This window comes from Ovis canadensis, chromosome 17 (assembly GCF_042477335.2).
Source record: "Ovis canadensis isolate MfBH-ARS-UI-01 breed Bighorn chromosome 17, ARS-UI_OviCan_v2, whole genome shotgun sequence".
NCBI classification, from domain to species: Eukaryota; Metazoa; Chordata; class Mammalia; order Artiodactyla; family Bovidae; genus Ovis; species Ovis canadensis.
Genome location: NC_091261.1, coordinates 76,186,459 through 76,207,140, shown reverse-complemented (window position 1 = coordinate 76,207,140; position 20,682 = coordinate 76,186,459). Strand labels below are relative to the sequence as shown.

Below are 20,682 nucleotides of genomic sequence, written 5' to 3'. Positions count from 1 at the left end.
TGCTGCCACTCACTCAGCACTTGGCACACACAGAACAGTCATGGTGGCCCCTGCCCTCCCACGGGGGACACAGGAAGGGACAGGTAATGACAGCCCCTCTGAGGGTACAAGGAGGAGGAGGGCATGAAGACCCTGAAACACAGGATGGGGGCCTGGAAAGCTTCCTAAAGGAGGTGCTCATAGTTCATTCAGTGGGCACTTGCCAAGCAGATGTTTTTAGTCAGAATTGTGAACCCCCTTTTAAATGGTATGCAAAATATTCTATGTGTGAGCACCTCCTGGTACATGACTTCACTAGATTCCTGAAGGTTAAGAGCCACTGACTTCAAGTTTCTCTTTCTCGACCTTTCTTTTTCTTCTGTCCACTTGCACACAGCAGGCCCCCTATGCTGGCAGAGTGGGGCCAAGGGGGTGGGTACAAGGACCTTTGTGGCCCCAGAGGACAAACATTTTCCACTGGAGAAACCACATTCGTGCACAAACCCTAAGTCTGTTCTGCAATTGAGCATCCCCCCGGTTTCTGAACCCTACAATCTCTGAGCAGAAAACTGCCTTATAAATCACTGAAGGCAAGCACTTAAGGTTCAGAGAGGGCTGGAGCCTTGTTTGGAGTCACACAGCTGCAAGGAGCAACGACACCACTTGAATCGTCCAGACCAGCTTGCTTCCTCAACTGCCAGGCCACGGTCCCTCCAAAATAGTAAATGACATTAAGGTTGGTGCCAACAGACAGGGGGAGAAAAAGGCAAGCTAGACTTCTCCTGAAATGGCATGCACACAATCAGCCCCCTGAAACCACCCAGCGAAGAGGCCCCACTGATCACTGTAAGGAAAATGGGGGGCCAGGGCAGAGGACGCCCCGAGGACAGCTGGCCAAGGGGGTCTCTGTGGGGAAAGGCCGCCTGGGACCACGCTCATCTTCCTCAGCACATCGGGGAGCTCAGCCCGACGTTAGCGTCACAGTAACGACACTGGAGCTGGGGAGCAGGCAGGCTGCCTTCGTTCCAGTATCACCTGTCAGTCCTAGGGCAGACCTGGGAGGTGGGTGCCGCTAATACCCCCAGCGCACAGCCGGGAAACCAAGGCCCCAGCCTCCTCCCGCAGCTTCCTGGCCCAGTGCCTCTAATCCCAGCCCCATGCCCTGCCAGCAGCCACAGTTCCCCAAAGCTCCATCCTCAAGGCTGTAAGAAAAGTGTGTTTCTGCAGTAGGGCCCCGTGCTGGGCTGGGTGGGGAGGGCGCGGTGACCCATTTCCCTCAGCAACTGGGAGGGACTAAGACACACTGAGAAAAATGATGTGGAGCAGAGGAGGTAATTGGCGATATTAGAGCATAATCGACAGAGGAAATGAGAAGTCAGGCGTGGGCTCATCCCCCCAGCAGGTGACTCCAGGGCCTCTGGGAAGGCAGGGCAGGGGGTGGTGGGGTGGACGGCTCCTCTGCAGGCTGGCAGGGCAAAGCCAGTCCTCGATTCAGGCACAACTCAGAGGCCTCATTAAGGAGAGGCACTTGATGCAACTAACACCTAAAAGATGCAAAGGAAATAGCCAGGTGGAGCTTTCAGTGGGAAGGTTCTCTGAATGGAGGCAACAGGAAGTGCAAAGGTCCTGAGGCAGGAACAGCAAGGAGCCTGGTGCTGCAGAACAGAAAGGCAGCCAGTATGGCTGGTCATACCAACAAAAGTCCGTCTAGTCAAAGCTATGGTTTTTCCAGTAGTCATGTATGGATGTGAGAGTTGGCCTATAAAGAAAGCTGAGCACCAAAGAATTGATGCTTTTGAACTGTGGTGTTGGAGAAGACCCTTGAGAGTCCCTTGGACTGAAGGGAGATCCAACCAGTCCATCCTAAAGGAGATCAGTCCTGGGTGTTCATTGGAAGGACTGATGCTGAAGCTGAAACTCCAATACTCTGGCCACCTGATGCGAAGAACCGTCTCACTGGAAAAGACCCTGATGCTGGGAAAGATTAAAGGCGGGAGGGGACAACAGAGGATGAGATGGTTGGATGGCATCATCAACGCGATGGACATGAGTTTGAGTAAACTCTGGGAGTTGGTGATGGACAGGGAAGCCTGGCATGCTGCAGTCCATGGGGTCATAAAGTCAGACACGACTAAGTGACTGAACTGAACTGAACTGATAGCTGGCCAGCCTCACAGGGAGGGCCAGGAGGCGGCGATGCTGAGGAGTGAGCCAGGGTGCCACGTTCAGGTCTGTTTCAGCCTGCAGGAAAGCCGCACTCTCTAAGGGAGGCAGCATGATCTCCCTCTGGCTGCCACGGGAGGATGCACTTTTGTGGACAAAATTAGCAACAGGGCAGCCAGAGAGGGTGCTGCTGTAGTCCTTCAGGAAGAGGTTGGTGGAGTGCTTCAGTCAGAAAGGAAGTGGGGAGAAATGGAAGGGTCTACACAGGACGGTGTACAAGGAACAAAAGAAACGGGCAGGCAGGAGCAGATGGGCCAGCATGGGAGATGATGTCAGATAACTAGCAGTGGAAGGAGGTGTCCGGCAGGGGCCCTGCCAGGCCGAGTCGCTCGGCTCAGGTCCAGGAAGCAAGGGAGAGTCGTTGTAAGTGGAGCCCACAGATGACGCAGTTCCCATCTGCTGAGCCCCGCCTTTGACTGAAGGAGGGTTTCATCAACATGCTGCCACTGGCCCTCAGAACCCCACAGAGGGAAGGCTGTATTTTCTGTCCCCTGGTGGCTCAGTGATAGAGAATCCACCTGCCAATGCAGGAGACACAGGTTTGATCCCTGGGTAGGGAAGATATCCTGGGGAAGGTAACGGCAACCCACTCCAGTATTCTTGCCTGGAGAATCCCATGGACAGAGGAGCCCGGCAGGCTACAGTCCACGGGGTCACACAGAGTCGGACACGACTTATCCCCTGAGCATGCACACATATCTGACATGCTCCTTCCTTTCCCCAGGCTCCCTGGAGCAAGCCGGGCAAGAGACAGCTCCTCCATCCCCAGGCAGAGGGGCAGAGGTGGCACGCGGGTAGCACATGGGGCTGCAGGTGTCGGTGTCAGCTCCTGTCAGGCTGGAGAGGGGACTGTCTGGCTCCTGATGGTTCAGGCATCAGTGGGCACACCTGCTACTGTTGCCTGGGGACGGTGTCCGGTACCTGGCCTCTATCTGCCTGGCTTCTCAACACCCCACGAGGTCCCTAGGAGACAAGGTGTCGCTGTGAGGACCAGCCGACCTTGGAGGAAACAGAGGTTCATGGGGGTGAAGTGGCTCGCTTCCAGGCACATGGCCAGCAGCAGGGAAACCTGGTTGGTTCAACCCCAGAGCCCAAGCCCTTAACCATTGTACTCTGCTGCCCCTTATGGAAAGCCACACTCTGAAAAGAGCAGGATGGATTAAAATAAAGAGAGCACTCCAACTGCAGAGAATATAGCCCAGGGGCTTGCTGTGACCACAGAAGCCACTCAGTCCTGTCACGTGACCTAAGCCAGGTGGGGCTGTAGAATGACAGGGAGACAGATCAGGGAGGATCGACAGAACTCGGATTCTGAGTCCACTGAGGAAACACATCGAGACCAGAGCCTTCCTGGGAGGAAAGAGTTCACACCGAAGGGAAGCGGCAGGAAACCAAGCCATGCTGGCCCCTCTAGGCGCCAGGTGCACCGTGGGTGGGGTCAGACCTGGACCGTCCGCCTTTCAGCCAGTCACTGAGCACACCGCGCCTCAGCTTCCTCATCTATAGCATGGGGCTGGTCACATTCCAGGACCACTGCAGAATAAATCAGTGAAAACCCAAGCATGCTTAGCACAGCGCCTGGCGCTGAGGCAATGCCCAAACAGGAATGGTGGAGATTGCTGTTGTCTCTTTCATCACTGGGCTTCCCTGATAACTCAGGTGATAAAGAATCTGCCTGCAATGCGCAAGACCCCAGTTTGATTCCTGGGTTGGTAAGATTCGCTGGAGAAGGGAAAGGCCACTCACTCCAGTATTCTCGGCCTCCCTAGTGGCTCAGCTGGTAAAGAAATCTCCTGCAATGCGGGAGACCCAGGTTCGATCCCTGGGTTGGGAAGATCCCCTGAAGAAGGGAAAGGCTACCCATTCCAGTGTTCTGGCCTGGAGAATTCCATGGATTGTATAGTCCATGGGGTCGCCAACAGTTGGACAGGACTGAGCAACTTTCACTTTCACTTTCATCACTGACTAGCCTGAGAAGTGAGGACTTTCCAACCCCCTTTTAGAGGCGAAGAGAGTGCCAGAGAGGCCAGGGTGCCGTGGTCATGGGGCCAGTGAGGCAGGGCCTGGACCACAATCCCAGGGAAGGCTTTTAGGCTTCCTGGAAGACTGGGATGGCTGGAGGGAGGGTGCTGGCCCCAGAGGCAAGCAAGTCAAGCAGGCCCAGGTTTCACTGGGTCTGGATGGGCAACACCGGAAATTACCCCAGCTCACGGACTCCCCCGGGGAAGGCCCAGGGATGCTGCTGACGAGCTGTGTTAATGCCGAGCTTTAAAAATTTCAATTTATTACACTTTAGGGAGCGGGAAGAAATACAGGGCCATCTCGGGCTGATTTTCCATTATGGATGACGTAGTGAAAGAATAACTCACTGCACATTATTTCCATATTGAGGCTGCGTGACTGATGTTTTTATGAAGTCGGGAGGAAGTCACGGCAGGGCTGAGATCAGATCCCTCGGGCTTGCAACGTGGCCACCGCCGCTCTGAAGGTGTCTTCCCCGGGGGAGGGGGGAGTTCCAGGTGGAGCGGTCAGAGAGCAGCGGCTCCCCTGGAAGGTTGCCGGAGTCCCACCGCCAGCCCCACAGTCACGATGGCAACGAGCATCCCAGGGGCAGCAGCCAGCACACCCATCAGCTCCAAGTCACCACCCGTCCCCGTGGATAAGCCTTCCCGGGTTCCAGGCAGGACCCCACCATGGTGGGGAGGGCTGGCGGAGAAAAGGCCCCCAGGATTTCTACCCCCTCTAGACCTGGGGTAGGGGCGGGACCCACAGCAGGCTCTCAGCGAAACAGCCAACTGACTGATCTTCCACTTGATCTCCCTACAAGCTCACGGTTTCTCTCCTCTCAAGTCTTGCTTCTTGCAACATCAATACAATAATGTGCAGAGTACATGGGCACAGAGCACCACAATGCTTGTAATGGCCAGAAGCTCCTCTCCCCCTAGGGCAGTCCAGTCACCCCACCACCCACTTGCTGGATTAGCCACCCGTCCCAGCACCTGCACAAGGCAGGGCATCCATTCCTCCCCAGCCGCTGAGCCAGGAGACCGCGACCAGTGGCCACCATGTGCAGGAACGCAGGGGGCCGCGGCCCCGGCCTGGGCGGGCGCAGCGAGGTCCTGACTCCTAGACAGTGTGGGAGGACCCTGCAGGCCCTGGAAGCCTGAGCTCTCGAGGGCGAGAGGAGGACAACGGCACCCAGGATGGGAGCGCCACAGCGGCCTGGGGGGCTGCTGAGCACGTGGGGGAGGCGTCCGAGCCCTTGCTCTGTGCCAGGCGTAGCTCCGCGTTCACTCCCTTAACCCTGACAGCAATACACTCGGCTCGGGTCAGCCACCACTCTCACTGCTGTTTCTGGGGAAATGACGGGTGGGGCGGAGAAGCGATTTAGCCGTCAGGCAGCCCAGACACCAGGTTCCCAAGGGCTAAGACTCCTCCCCTGCGTGCTCGGCAGCCCCCAGGCACCCAGAGCGCTCCCACACTGGATGAGGCTCATCTCCTCTCGCGCCCGAGCCGCTGGTGAGCTGCACTCCTCTGTAACAGCGGTCCCCCCCACACCGGCTCCGGAACGGGAATCTGGCGATATGACTGCACACGCCTACTCTCTTCTCTTCGGATCACGGCACCCCCATCTTCTCTGCAAAGAATGTCCATCCCTCAGATGTCTGTGATGGGGCTGACACCCCTCCCTCGAGCCCAGAGGAGAAGCTCAAGACTCAGACTTGCCAGTTAGAGCACCGCCTTCTTTGGCCTCAGGGGTTAGTTGTGGGACAATAGCAAGACTGACACCAGGATTCTGGCTGTGACTATAGACACAGCTTCTTCTGATACAGGATGTAAGCCTGGAGTGTCCGTCCTGCCCCTGCCTAAGAATAAAAGGTGACCTCAAGATGCTGAGGCACGAGATGCGTTCTTGATGTCATGACTGGAGCACTTAGCCCTAGCCAAGCCTGAAGGCAGTCGTAGCCTCAGAACCTTTCAGATATTTCAGCCCGTCACATCCCTTTTTCTGCTTAATGAACTGTGAGCTGTGCTGTTGTTCCCTGGAACCCAGATACCAGGTGAGTGAGGGAGTCAGAAGAGCTAATACATACGTAGAGTCAGCCACAGAGTAAACACCTGGAACCTGGGTGACAGTATTCGCTGCTTGTGCCCAAAGTTGGATCCAAGTAGCTCCCTCCAAAACCCTGCGACAGCGTAACAGCCGTGTATTTACTATTCTGTGTGTAGACAGTCCCCCTTCACTATTATTCAGTGGGGAGATGAAGACAGGATGAGATTTTTTCGACACCAACCACATCAGACACCGTGCAGGCCTTGAGGTTTATCACGACTGTAGCCCACCACAGCCATGCAGGGGAGAAATCAGCCTGGGCAGGGAAGTGACTTGCCCAAGGTCAGAGTCAAGTCCGTGAGACTCTCAACCCAAGCTGAAGAAAAAAAAACCATGCTGTTTCTGGGCCACCACCAGCCCCCTCTGCACACAGCCTTTCTCTGCTGCGGAGTCTGTCTCAGGCATTCTCTCTCCAACACCCACCCCTCTCATTCAGTGGGAGGGAGGGCGATTGAGATTCCCAGCACACAGGCATCAACTACAAACCGATGAATAGCATTGCTTTCCCGTGCGACGCCATCTGCCCGCTCTAAATACCCGAGGTAAAATGTTTGCTTTGGACTTATTAAGCTACGAGACGAGTTGGCTTGACACACAGAATGAGCCAGGGAAAGAGGAAAAATTCTGATATTTCAGCAGAGTGGTCAGAACCTGGATTTCTGGGTCTGACTGAACAACTCAGAGGATTTAAAAATACCGCAGAGCAAATGCCATGGGAAGTGTTCTAAGAAATGGTGGCTTTGGCGGGCTAATCTCAACACACCCTGGCCCGTGGTGGCCCAGCAGCACGCCCAGAAGAGTTACCCTTTAGTAGGAAGCTTTCCCCTGGAGGCAGTCACCAACATCTCAAACTATAGACAGCCCTGATAGAGAACAAATGTATTAAATGCAAACATACTAAAAATATCAGGTCAGGTCCACCGACAGTCTGTCCAGCTCAGAAGCTGGATGACAGCAGCCTCCAGGGAAATTTCCTAAGACCGTATGGTGGGTCCTCTGTGTCCTTGATCTCCAATCACTTGGGTACATTCTAAACGTTCTATGGCGTTCCTTACATTGTGCTAGAGGACTATCATTTATCAACGCACTGAAATGCCCTCTGAGGATTTACTGTTTCTACCATCCTCATCTCAGAGTAGTAACAATCATCATGATGAGTAGGGCAATAATGGTATCTGCTCTCTGTGGATGCTGACCACGTGTCTGTTAATTTGCAACACATACTGACTCTTGTCTTCATTTTACCGACGAGGAAACTGAGGCTCAGAGAGCCTTTGTGATATTCCAGTTAACTTGTCAAGGTCACACAGCTATGAAATGATGACTGGAGCCAGGAAGTGACCTGAGGTCGCTTTTAAACACACAGCTTTTCCTTGTAAGCCCCGTGTCGTGTGTTTACCACCTGCTGAGTAAAGCCGGTCTCCTTTTACTTGTTTGAAGTCTGTTTGAGAGTTTAGGAGCCCTTTCTAATTTTGTATTACAGGACCAAAGGACGGCACAGGTCCTACATGACTGAACAGACTTCAAGAATTTCCTTCCTGCCTTCCCTCTGGGGATGATGGATTTGTAACACACTCCAAAGAGAGAGAGGAAAAAAAAAATACAAACTTGAAAAAGCAGGATAAAATACTCAAAAAAGGTCCTCCCTGCCCCCATCCATTCATGCCCCCCTTTTAGTGATATTCCAGCTCCCCAGTGCTCCCCTAAATAGCATAGCATCTGAGCACCTCCACATCTGTCTTCCCACTGGACAGGGGCTCTGAAGGGTCACTGGGCCTTGCGGCAGGGACTGCACACCCATGCGCCGAGGGAGCGAGGCTGCGAGACAAGCTCAGTGCATTGCTAAATCAGCCCCATTCAGCGGGGCTGCTGTCTGCCCCGAGCTGCCCACCGCCTCGTGTGGCTATAGGAGCCCCAGACACCCCCTCCCGAGGCCACCCACTGCCTGGCCGTTCATGATGGCTCTAAGTCTAGATGACTTACATGCCCATCAACAGCAAAGGGGCTAAACTGTGATGCAGTTAGAAACCAGCAAGGAGAAGGACCCAGTGACCACGCGCAGTGTCCTCAGCCAGTCTCATCTGCATCAGTGGACCAAGGACAGCAAGACGGGGTTGGCGGGGAGGCAGGGGTGCGGAACGGGAACAGGCGGAGGGTGGGAACGCAGGTCAGGAGCCGCAGGAGCAGATGATGAACCAAGAAATGGCTCTTAAATCAGCATCTGGCTCATCGGCCTCTCCCTTAAACCTGTGGGAACCTTTTGAGAACAAAAGGTCTTAGGGAGAGCCCAGAGGGAGGGCCCTTTTATCTTCCCCGGAATTACTTAGGACTTGAAGCTCTGGCTCTAGGGTGACCGGTTCATCCCTGTCTACCTGGAACTTTTTTGGTTTTAAGATCAGAAGTCTCGTGTCCCAGGAACACCCTCAGACCCACACAAATCCAAGCAGCTTTGAAATAAAAAACACGGCTTCCAATTCTAGGTCACCCAGATGGAGGAAGTTTCTACCACACAACTGGCCTGAACTCTTCCAAAATTCTAGCGTCATAAAATACAAAGACAGAGGCTCTATGGACAGTGTCACAAGACTGAACGCAACTGTGACGTAGTCTAGGCTGGATCCTGGACAGGGAGAACAATGGCTACGAAGAATGTGAGTGAAACAACAGGTGAAGTCAGAACAGTCAGCAGACAGTATAAGGGGCCAGCAAAGTTCTCCTTCAAGTGCAAGCTGGGAAGTATTTTAGGCTCTGCAGGCCTAGAGGCAAAATGGAAGGGTAAATGCAGGTACTTATCTAACTTTAAATGTGGCCACTTAAAACCAAACCTCTCTCAGCTCTCAGGCTGTAATAAAAGAACAAAGCAAAACAAAACGAAAATGAAAAATCAGGCAGCAGGGGCTGGACTTGGCCTGTGAGCCTGAGTTCGCTGACCCCTGGGTTAGAATATCCATGCTAAAATTTCCAATTTTGATAAGGGTAAAGAGATCGCCTGTCTGTAACTCGTTTTCAGATAATTCAGAGGATGTAATTTAGTGAGAAAGCGATACCGCGAACATGGCAAAAATTTAAAAATTGAGGAATCTAGGTGAAGGATTTAAAGGAGTCCTTTGAACTATCCTTATAATTCTTTGGTACACTGGAAATTCTTTCAAGATACATTATTTAAAGTACATCCTAGGGACCTTCCTGGTGGTCCAGTGGTTAAGACTCCAGGCTTCCAAGGCAGGGGGCTCAGGTTGGATCTCTGGTCGGGGAACTGAGATTCCATGTGCTGTGCGGCATGACCAATACACACATAATACAGAAATAAATAAATAAAATGCATCCCAGTTGCCCCCCAAACTCTGTGACTTTGGTGGGGTTCTCATATGCTGAGCTTCCTGCTACAGAGAAGGGACTACTGAATGCTGGCTGCTTCCTGCGGGGACTCCGCCACCCGGTGAGGCCTTGCTCACATGCAGAGCTCTGGCGCCAGAGGACAGGTCCCTCTCCTCGAGGGACTCGCAACACTGAAGTGGGCTGGGGGCACAGAGTTAGGTCATGACCTCTCAGCGCTGGGCCCCATGACTGGCTGAGTGTGAACCATGGATGTCTGCCATCAGTGTCCACGTTCCCATGGTAGCGATGGCCCCAGGGGGGGCCAGGGTCTCTGAGGGGCTGGCCCCCCACAGCTGAACAGTTCATCTATGCTTCGAGGGCTAAGCATAGCTGGCATTCCCCATCTGCCATGAAACCAGCCTCTTCCCACTTCATCACAGCCTTGGAAGTGTCAATATTTGTGGGGTGAACAGGCCGCTGATAACCATGTTTTTAACCAATTACAATTTGGTCTTTATCTCTCTCTGATAGGAGGTTATGCTAATATTGAATCAATTCACTCCAACATAATCTTTAAGAAAGTCTCTTCAAATAAAACATCCAGAACCACTAACAAACCACCTGTTCCATGGTTCCGGGCTGGAGAGACATGCTCCCAAAGTGTCCGCTCACACTAAAGACTCCAATGGGATGACCCTCCGAGAGTCCATTAGTTATTTTCAATGTCTTGTGGAAGCGCGGGTGATGCCCGAGGACCACCATCTTGGTTAAGGGCACAGGAGACCCTCAGTCTTCTGTGCTCTGGTGGGAACCACTGGGAGTCCACTGTGCGGAAGATGCACCAGGCCCAATGGGCCTACCCGAGAGCTTAGTTGCACGTGGGATCCCTGTGGGATGTGAGATCTTCCCAGACCAGGGATCAAACCCACGCCCCCTGCATTTGCAGGTGGATTCTTTACCACTGGACCACCAGGAAAGTCCTGCACTGTGCATCTTTAAAGGTCAAATTGAGGGAGGTGGATTGTGCCTCGGACGGATCCCAAATGCAAAGAACCAGATGGTATTTGTATTTTAAAAAATCTCTCTTCAAAGATCAGGTGGCAGAAAGATTGTTTGCGCAAGACGGGAGGCCGGCAGATGAGAGAATGCCCAATGAGACACGCAGGTGGTGTGGGCTGAGAAGGGGGCAGGTGGGCAGGGGCGGGGTGCCAGAGCTCTGCAGGGGGCCCAATGGCTGAGGCCTGGCGACAGCTTTGTCCTCAGCAGGAAGGGGGAAGACAGCCCCCGGCAGGAATTAAGTAAACAACTGAAGAGCTCGGGGCAAACTCTTTTCCGTTTAACCAAAAGAAAAAAAAAACCACACAAATGACATATTTCCTTTCCAGAGTAGGCAAAGGTCAAAGGCATGAATTTTTTTTAAAAAAAGGCAGCCACTGCCTGGAGCAGAGAGCATCCTCCACTTCCTCCTGGGAGCCAGGTGCCGGCATCTGCTGCTCACAGATGTTATTTATGCATAGCGATTATCTCAATTATATATCTTGGTGGCTGGGATTGCTTCTGTCTCCAGATTAGTTTGTTTCCAGTGGAAACATTCCCTGGGAATTAATTAGTAATTGCTCCTAAAGAACGTGTGTCATTAGACCCACCCCACACACTGCCTTGTCCACCTGTTCCACCAGGTCGCGTAGAATCCCAGCCAGAATCCAAAGTCTTCCACCAGGCAACTCGGGGTAGTGGGTAGGGGGATGTAGGAGCCAGTGGGCAGCCCTGCATTTAAAAATCACTGCCTGACAGGTTTCAGTTTAGGGAATTCCTTCCAATCCAGGGTCTAGGGTGCTTTCTCCCAGCCCCAAAGCTGGGAATATCATGACTGTTTTTCCTCAGTAAGAAAAAGGAACCTCTGAAAGGCAGGGTGACTTACTCAGAATCATACAACTAACTAGTTAAACAGCAGAGGTGGGATTAGAACTCACGAGGTGTGCGTCTTCCGTGTTTTATCACAGGGTCTTAAGCCTCAAGTGTTAACTCAGACAGCACCGAGTCTTCCAATGGAGGGAGACTGGGTAGAAAGAGACAATTTTCTCAGGATTCTAGAAGGTGGGGCGAGGGGCAGAGGGGCTGCTTGTCCACATGGGAAGAACCCAGGGGCCCTGGGAGATGCTCTACGGCAGAGGTCCTCAGCGTCTGGGGTCTAACGCCTGATGATCTGAGGTGGAGCTGATGTAAAAAGAACAGAAAGAAAGTGCACAGGAAGTGTAACGCGCTTGAACCATCATGAAACCATCCCAGCCTGGTCCCTAGAAAGATTGCCTTCCACGAAACCAGTCCCTGGTGCCAACAAGGTGGGGGCCCACTACTCCAGGAAGACCCTCCCACGCCTCTGGCTGGGCAGGGCGTGCCACACGTCACTGCCTCTGCTGGCCTTGAAGCCTGCCGCTTTTCGCAAGCACTTCTGACTGCACTCTTGCCTGCTCTGTAGCTCCCATCACCTTTGGGATAAGGCCCAAACTCTGCAGCCAGGGCTCTGCCATTCACGGGCTGACGCCAGCCTCACGGAGCGGCATTATCCTCTCTGCCCTTACCTTGGGGACACTATACACCAGCGATACAATGAGCAACTGAGCATGCTCCATCTCGCTGCCTGCCTCTGCTCTTGGACACGCTAGTGCTTCCTCCCAGAACACCCACATGCGCCTTACTCAGCCGGCCAGTCACTTCCATCTTTAAGACGACAGCTGAAGCCACGAGCCCCTCTCCCACAGTGAAATTAGCTAACCCCCCAACACTTCCCCAGGGGCTAACCTGGTGGCTCGGTGGTAAAGAACCGCCTGCCAACACAGGAGACATGGGTTCGATCCCTGGGTGGGGAAGATCCCCTGGATGGGGGCATGGTGACCCACTTCAGTATTCTCGCCTGGAGAATCCCACGGACAGTGGAGCCTGGTGGGCTGCAGCCCAGGGGGTCGCAGAAGAGTCAGACATGACTTAGTAACTAAACAGCAACATTCCCCCAGTAAAGATCTTGTCACCCTGCTGGCAACAGTCTCCTCTGAGGCCGGCCTCCCCCTGGACAGGGAGTCCCTGTTGAGAAGGGCACTTCCTTATCCCCACTGCCTGGCCTCAAATCATCCCAGAGTTGATACCGCATCAGCACTCACTGAATGTACACAGTCTGCTCGCTGAGAGGTGCTTTCAAACGCATTCCTTCATATCTGCCCTGAGAGAAAACCTTTCTCTAGGTTACCTGGCACCAAGGTTAGTGAGCCGTAGAGGCTTTGGAGGGTGTTCAAGCTCTTCAAACCTGTCCTGGCAGCACCTCATCACCGGCCCCCCAACCCCCCACACACATACATGCCTGGGCCACCAGGAGAGGACAGTGCTCTGATTTAGGAGGAGGGCTCACGGAAGTCTTGGCACGCAGTGAAGGCCACAAAACTAACAAGTGCTGGAACCACTTCCCCTTACTCAACATTCAACGGATTTGAAAACTGGCTGAACTAGGCTCTGACAAACTAATATAATCTCACTGTCAGTCTTCTCATCTGCAAAATGGGCCTGTGCCATGGGACTTGAAAGGGTGTTTTGAAGGATAAACAGAACCCATGTTTCCCAAATGGTGGTCCTAAGACCAGCATCAGAATTCCCTCATGCCGACTGTTATAAACGTAGATGCTGGGTCTCAACAAAGGGAAACAAAGGAGGAAGGGGGATCTAGAAATCTGTGATTTTTAAACAACGCTTGTTACGTGATGTGCAGTCAAGTCTGGGGACTCTGAAATTCCAAGGAAATGCCTACACATGGTAGGTGCTAGAAAAACGCTAACATCATGGTATAGAACTGGCGGCACTGAGATATAGATTGCTGTGTGCCCTCGGGTAAGTCACTCAGCCTCTCAGAACCTGTTTCCTAGTTAGTGAAATGGCTCAAAAACAGAAATCTTCACCTCCCAGGGTTCTGGTGAAGATGATCTAAATAAATACACTTCTCATTGCCACCTGACCCACCAGTCCCATCAGCTTCAAACTAGCCCCCAGTGTGCCTCCATTTGCTGTCTCCATTTAACCCCAGAGACCATTTCATCCAGCCCAGAGGGATACACTAGCCTAACGGCACCCGCTCAGCCCTCCTCAATCCACTCCCCACACAGAGGCGTGAATCAGACTGTGTCACACCCCGCTCAGGATGCCCCAAAGACTTCTCATCACCGCTGGAATAGAATCCAAACCTTCTGGGCCCCACACGTTATGGCCGCTGCCTGCTTCTCCTTCTCCCAGGGGAGGCTAGCTGACCCATCCAAGCTAAATGAGACCCTGCACAATTCCCTATTCCCTCTATTACTGACGGTAACTCTGCTTGTTCCCTTTACTACCTGGATAAGGGGTGGGATGCTTCTGCTTATTTGCATCATTGTTTGCGGTCCTCTTTCCCATCAGACGCCAGCTGCAGGAGGAGAGGACCGCGCCTCTCTTGCTAACCGTGATGCACTTACAGCTAGCACGTCGCCGGGCACCCGGGGGGATGCTGCATAAATACTGAGTGAAGGGATGAAAGGAACAGTTCAGCACCTCCCCAGCACCGACGATGCAGCAAGCCTAGCTCTCTCCTCCCCTCCCGCCCGTGCTCCCTGCCTCTGTCCCCGGAGCCTTCAGGTAAAGGACAACTCCCATACCTGGGAGAGGAGAGCCAGCAGTGCCCAGTGTCACTGCTGCTTTATTTGATTAGCTCTGACTCCAGCATCCGGGACACGTGTGCTGGGAGCCAAAGCAACTGTACCCCGACCTCTGGTCCGCGCAGTCCCATCCTTATAACAATTTCCATGACAACGGCCACAGAAAGCCAAGGCTGTGAATTCCCTTTGATAGGAGCCGGACGCAGAGACAGGGAAGAAGGACTTTCAGAAGAATGAAGCTCTTTGATTCAGCACAAGGCGCCTTCATTAAATACCACTATTTTCCAAGAACACACATTTTAACCCTGCAGAGGGAGATTTCTCATGAACACTTAAAAAAAAGAAAATCAGAAAAGGAGAAGCAACAAAACCACCACGGTTCCTTTTCAAGAACATTCACCTCTGGGGTGAGGAGGGCTTGGATGGCATCAGGAATATTCTGATGTAAGACGGGCTGAACACAGGGCCCTCTGCCAAGGGGGCTGCATGGACCTGAGGTGCCTGAGAGACGGCTGGGTGCGCGGATACCCTGCCCGCCTGACGGAGGCGGCTCGGCTCCTCCATCTGCCTGGTTGGTCACACAGGCAGGGAGAAGCGAGGCAAAAGAGCGCCCAGATTCTGCACCTGGACTCACGAGCCCTGGATCTGAACTCCAACCCTGCCGCCCTCCTGAGGTGTTACATTGGGTGCACTGCTTCCCACCTCCAGGCAGAGTCTTCCCATCTACAAAGTGGGCACAATACCACTCGCCCTCCCCAGGGATACCACAAGGATCGAGGGAGGAGGACACGTTCAAGCACAGGTGATTCTAATGTTCTGCCACAGCCATAAAGAAAATGACTGACCGGTTTCTCTGGGACTGAGGGCTTGCCCAGGACAGGGGACTCTAAGCGGTAACTTTTAGGATAGTCCATGCCCATCACGTCTCCTGAGGTGGTCGGCTCCCTCCTGGCCTCACCTCCCATCCGCTGCCAGTGCTCCTCTGAGGCAGCCAGGGATGGTGGGGTCTGGAAATCTGGGTTTAAATTCTGATTCTGCATCGTCTAGCTGTGAGACTCAATGGGTCACATCCCCCCTCTGCCACCCCGTCCCCCCGCCTGTGAATGGAGATGACGATACTCATGTAGGACTGCATTATCAGCGCTATCTGTTTCACACCCAGCTCTGCTGGTCACCACGCATAGGCACACGCAGGCAGACACAGACACACACAGGCACAGAGACGTGCTGTGCTCACCATTCCACCCAGGGCCCTGATCTGCCCAAGGCCTCAAACCTCATTTGCTTCAGCCGTAAAGAAGGGAGCAGGCTCCCCAGTCACTTATAAATCCCTGTCCTCATGTATCACATCTACATGACCCACCCAGCCCCCCATGCCCCCTACCTCTCCACAGGTGTGTGAAAGTCAGAGGTCAGGGCTGTGGCCGCGTCCACATCTGGGCAGGAGAACCACTATCCCCCTGCCGGCTGCAGTACCCTCCCCACCCAGCTCTGAGAGGCCCATGACACCCACCTGGCTCTGCACTTTCTCCAGCTCCTCCTTGCTGACCGACGTCTTGCCGTCCTCCATGGCCCCCAGCAAGAGCTGCACGTCTGACAACAGCGCGTGAGTCCTCCTGAGGTCCCTCCGAAGACGCTTCTCCACGTCAAAGTCCCGATGGCCGATCTGGAAGCCAAGGGAAAGTTCCTATGAGCTCAGATGGCAAAGCAGTGGCCAGGGTCCAAGTTCTCTGGAACCAGGCTCCCTGAGTTCAGATCCTGCCTCCACCACATACTTTGGACTATGGACAAGATCTTTCTCCTTCCCAAGCCTCAGCCTTCTCACCTGCGAAACAGGAGTGGAAGCAACCACACAGGGCTGCTGTGGGAATTAGGTGCTTAGCCCAGGGCACGACTCACAGTAAAGGCACAACAGTCTGAGCTGCTGTCGTAGCTGTGCTCACACCCCGAAATGATCCAAGTCATCCCGGCTCACAATGTGTACCAAAGCATCACCTTGTGAGAGCCAGCATGTCAGGTGAGGCCCTCTGCTGATAGAAGTCAGGACAGCAGTTACCCCCGAGGGGCAGAGACAGGAGGGGCACTGCCAGCAGGGTTGTGAGTGGTACTAATCTGGGTGCTGGCCTTATGAGCTGATGAAAATTCCATGCGCTATACAGGTGGGGTGAGGTGTGCGTCTGTGTGTGTATGTCACACATCAGTAAATGGTATTAGAAACAGCTGTGGTGCTCTTCAAGGTCTGCTGCTGCTGCTAAGTCGCTTCAGTCATGTCCGACTCTGTGTGAGCCCACAGACGGCAGCCCACTAGGCTCCCCCGTCCCTGGGATTCTCCAGGCAAGAACACTGGAGTGGGTTGCCATTTCCTTCTCCAATGCATGAAAGTGAAAAGTGAAAGTGAAATCGCTCAGTCATGTCCGACTCTTCGCGATCCCATGGACTGCAGCCTACCAGGCTCCTCCATTCATGGGGTATTCCAGGCAAGAGTACCGGAGTGGGGTGCCATTGCCTTCTCCGCTGCAAGGTCTAAAAGATGAGTTTCTGTCCCTCGAGTTGGTCTCTTCTGCTAGCATAAAGAGAGACCAGGGACTTCCCTGGTGGCCCAGGGGCTGAGACTCCGCGCTCCCAATGCAGTGGCCTCGGGTTTGATCCCTGGTCAGGGAAATGGATCCCACATGCCCCAGTGAAGACTGAAGACCTGGCACAGCCAAATAAATAAAAATAGGTATTTTAAAAATAAAAATAAAGTCATACAAATTAAAAAAAAAAAAAAAGACAGGCCGTTTTCTGCAGAGGAAACTTGCCCAGAGGTGAGCACATTCTGTCATGCAGGATCCTGCCCTCCAAGGGACCAGTAGTCAAGTGGCCCCTGAAGAAGCCGCAGCCTGGACTCTGTACCAGGAGGGCGGATTAGACTCGTTGACAACTCCCAGTGGCCAATGACACAGGCTGAGACAAACCAAGGGAGGGGAAGAAACACACAGGGGCCTGATGAAACCCCGACAGCCCACAGTCTCCCCTAGAAACAGAACAGTGACTTCAAAAGCACTGGGGCTAATGTCTCTGAAAGAAACTAAACCCCGTTCTCTGCAGGAGGCCAGAGGAAAGAGCATGGCAGCACTGTTGGGGGGGGGGGGGCGGTTAAAGAAAATGGGGCACACGTTCGTCCTCCATGGGACCCAGTTTCTCCACCCCTGGATACCTGTGCCTCCTCACCAAGCGCAACCAAGCCCTAGGGTGTTAGAATGCCCCAGCGTAGTTTAGATTTAGAACGAGGTGACTCAGGCTTGAAACCCTGGTTCACCACTTGTTGGACGTGGAATTCAGGCCAAGTCATGCCGCCTCTCTGAACCTGAGTACTTATAAAGGAAGAGATTAAAAAACAAACAAAAAAAACCCCTGTCCTCCTTGTTGAGATAAGACAGGGATCAGAGGTGATAATGAATCAAAAAGCACTTTGTACGCTGCCTAACGCTTTACAAATATCAAAGATTATGAGCGTTGTCTGATGACCTAGAATGTATTCCTCTAGACTTTGCATGACTGTTATTCTACCACCAGTTTTGAATTCTTTGAAAAATGAGTTGGTTCTTAGACTACAGCCTCTTAGTTCTCAGATATATTGCTCTGTTAAGTTTAAAATGCTTAGAGCCGAGCAGCTGAGGACTGGGCATTCATGGTTCCAGGCCCTTTGTCACATATTACCACATTTTACTGCCATGATAGTCTCTTTATAGTGACATTAATATTATTGCCTTTATTAAAATGGTAATAGCTTATACTTAGAGGGTTTGCTAAGTGTCAGGCACTGTTCTAAACACATCTGAACACATGGAGTCCACATGGTGAATCTATGGGGTGTGAAGTACTATGAGTCCCATTTTACAGATGATGAAACTGAGGTTTACAACAAAAGTGAAGTCATCTGCCCAAGATCATGAGTAGCAGAGTTAGGATATGAACCCAGTTTCTCTGACTGCAAAGAGGTAATTTTAGTAAAATACATGATGAGAGAGGTTATGTGTTGCTCTTTTTTTTTTTTTAAGGGTGTTATGGAGGCACAGAGGAGTATTCCAGCTCAGGCTGGCATGGGATTGCAGAGAATCTCAGGTAAGCAGGAGCTGGTGAGCTGAGGTGCAGGAAGGGCCCTGCCGGGAAGCCATCCTGAATGTGCAGTGCTGGGGGGTTAGCCCAAGGGCAGAGAGCAGAGAGACAGGGTAGGTGACGGTGAGAGAGGCTCTCCGGGGCCCGCCCACGCCTCCTGAGGTGTGCGGGGCACTTCAGTAGATACTGGCACAGGGAAACGGAGGCGCAGCCAAGAAAACTGGCACAATCAGCCCAAGGCCACACTGCTCCTAAGTGTCCACCCGGGGATCGGAACCCAGGCAGTCCATCATTAGAACTCAAGTCTCTGCCCACTGCGCCAGAGTACCTGGTTACACCAGAGCCTGGACTTACTAACTCTAGAGCCCAGATTCCTGGTTGTGATTACACTCAGGCAGCGTGCTTTTGCACCTTTCTCATTTTTGTATCTGCCCCTGCTCTGCACACATCCTAAAGTGCTTTTCATTCTCCTGTGGGGCAGGTCAGTACCAGGGACATTCCGAGTGACACCATCCTCGGTGCCACAAAGACTGAAAATGCTGGCACCATCTCCTCTCCAGAGGGATCATTGCAAACAACATTCACAACAAAACCTCAGACCAAGTCATCCTCCCCTTCATAATAAATTGCTATGCTAGAGGAGGAGAAAAAAAAAAAAAAAGCCCCAAACTCATTAGGTTAATGGGAAATAAATGTCATTCTGCAAGTTTACATTTTGCAGCACACAGATTCAAATTTAGATAAAGCTGGTGAATAATTAACCAATAGGTCTAAATGATGTTCAGTGTTGTGGGAAACTCTATTCCAACCTCGACAGTCTCACCGTGTATCATACAGCTGTTAGCGGAAGCTGTTCGATGTCTGTCGACAAAGAACTCTCTAAGCACTTTTAACAAATGATCTAAATATTAGGGACAATCAAGCCACTTTACAGACAGGAAAATTGAGGCTTGGAGAGAGAATGTATGTAGCTGAAGGTTTCTCAGCAAATTTATGGCAGATAAATTTGATAACTTGCTTGATAACATTATGAAAAAAGATGGTTCAAAAAAGATAATTCTAGTTAGCTGAAACTTAACCATTTTTCAAGTAGCAATGTGTTAGATTTTTTTAAAAAAAGGTTTTCAAATCATATAGATCTTCCTTTGACTCCAGTTACACCACTGATAAGCTATATGATATTGAGCAATGGGCTTTACCTTTTGAGCCTCACTTGTTTCATTTACATGAAGGAAGGAACAAACAGTATCTATTCCACAGACTTGCTGTGAAAAGTAAGTCAGAAAAAAAATCATGGTTAAGGACTTAACCTAAAAATGTATGGGTAACTACCAAAGGAATAGAAATATGGTTAGTAGTTTTAGACCCAGCAATGGGATAAAAGGGATCATAGAAGACATTATCGATCCATCCCAAAGCAGGAAAGGAAAAAGGAACAAGCAAAGAAAAAGAGTAATAAACCAACAAAACAATTCACACAAAAAAGAAATAATTTAAAATGCATTATTATATTAATATAAATGAGTTAAATTCTCCGATGAAAAGTTACAGATTAAAGTACTACAAGATATTGTTAAACAGTATCCAGCTCTTCAAGGTTTACACATACACACACACACACAGAAAGGTTAACAACAAAAGGTTAAAAAAGAAAAAAAGATCCTGCAGGCAAACTAAAAGAAATCAAGCAAAATAATATAGTGAGTGAAGTCACTCGGTCGTGTCTAACTCTTTGTGACCCTGTGGATTGTAGCCCACCAGGCTCCTCAGTCCATGGGATGCTCCAGGCAAGAATACTGGAGTGGGTTGCCATTTCCTTCTCCAGGGGATCTTCCCAACCCAGGGATCGAACCCAGGTCTCCCACATTGCAGGCAGACGCTTTAACCTCTGAGCCACGAGGGAAGCTAAATAGTAATTCATGGAGGAAAGAGGAACACCATACAGTAAAGGAACAGCCTACAGCGTGCCAAGGAAATAGAGCGATAAAATGAACTTAGATGCACCGAAAAGCATACCATCAAAATATAGAAAGAGAAAACTACAGTTGGAAGCAAAGTATATTCCCATTTACCATTATAATTAATCAAAGTATAGAAAAACATTCTACTCATAATTGCCATAGAAACTACAAGATTCCTAGAAGTAAATCTAACAAAGCAGCTCAGGACATATACAGAAGAAAATAAAATACATACTAGCAGGTTATTTATTTATTATAAATTATTGATTTATAATAAGAAGTCAAATGTTTATGAAAGACACAGATATATGAAGGC

General features: G+C 51.6%; 1 protein-coding gene across 1 annotated transcript in view; it reads right to left on the bottom strand.

Moving 5' to 3' along the window:
• The window catches only part of MYO18B (myosin XVIIIB), a 228,162-nt gene that overhangs the window by 76,569 nt on the left and 130,911 nt on the right, over positions 1 to 20,682 (bottom strand). Inside the window, exon 33 of the mRNA XM_069557022.1 lies at positions 15,818 to 15,970. Within this exon, the coding sequence (XP_069413123.1) occupies positions 15,818 to 15,970 (153 nt within the window). The remainder of the gene's footprint in view (positions 1 to 15,817; positions 15,971 to 20,682) is intronic.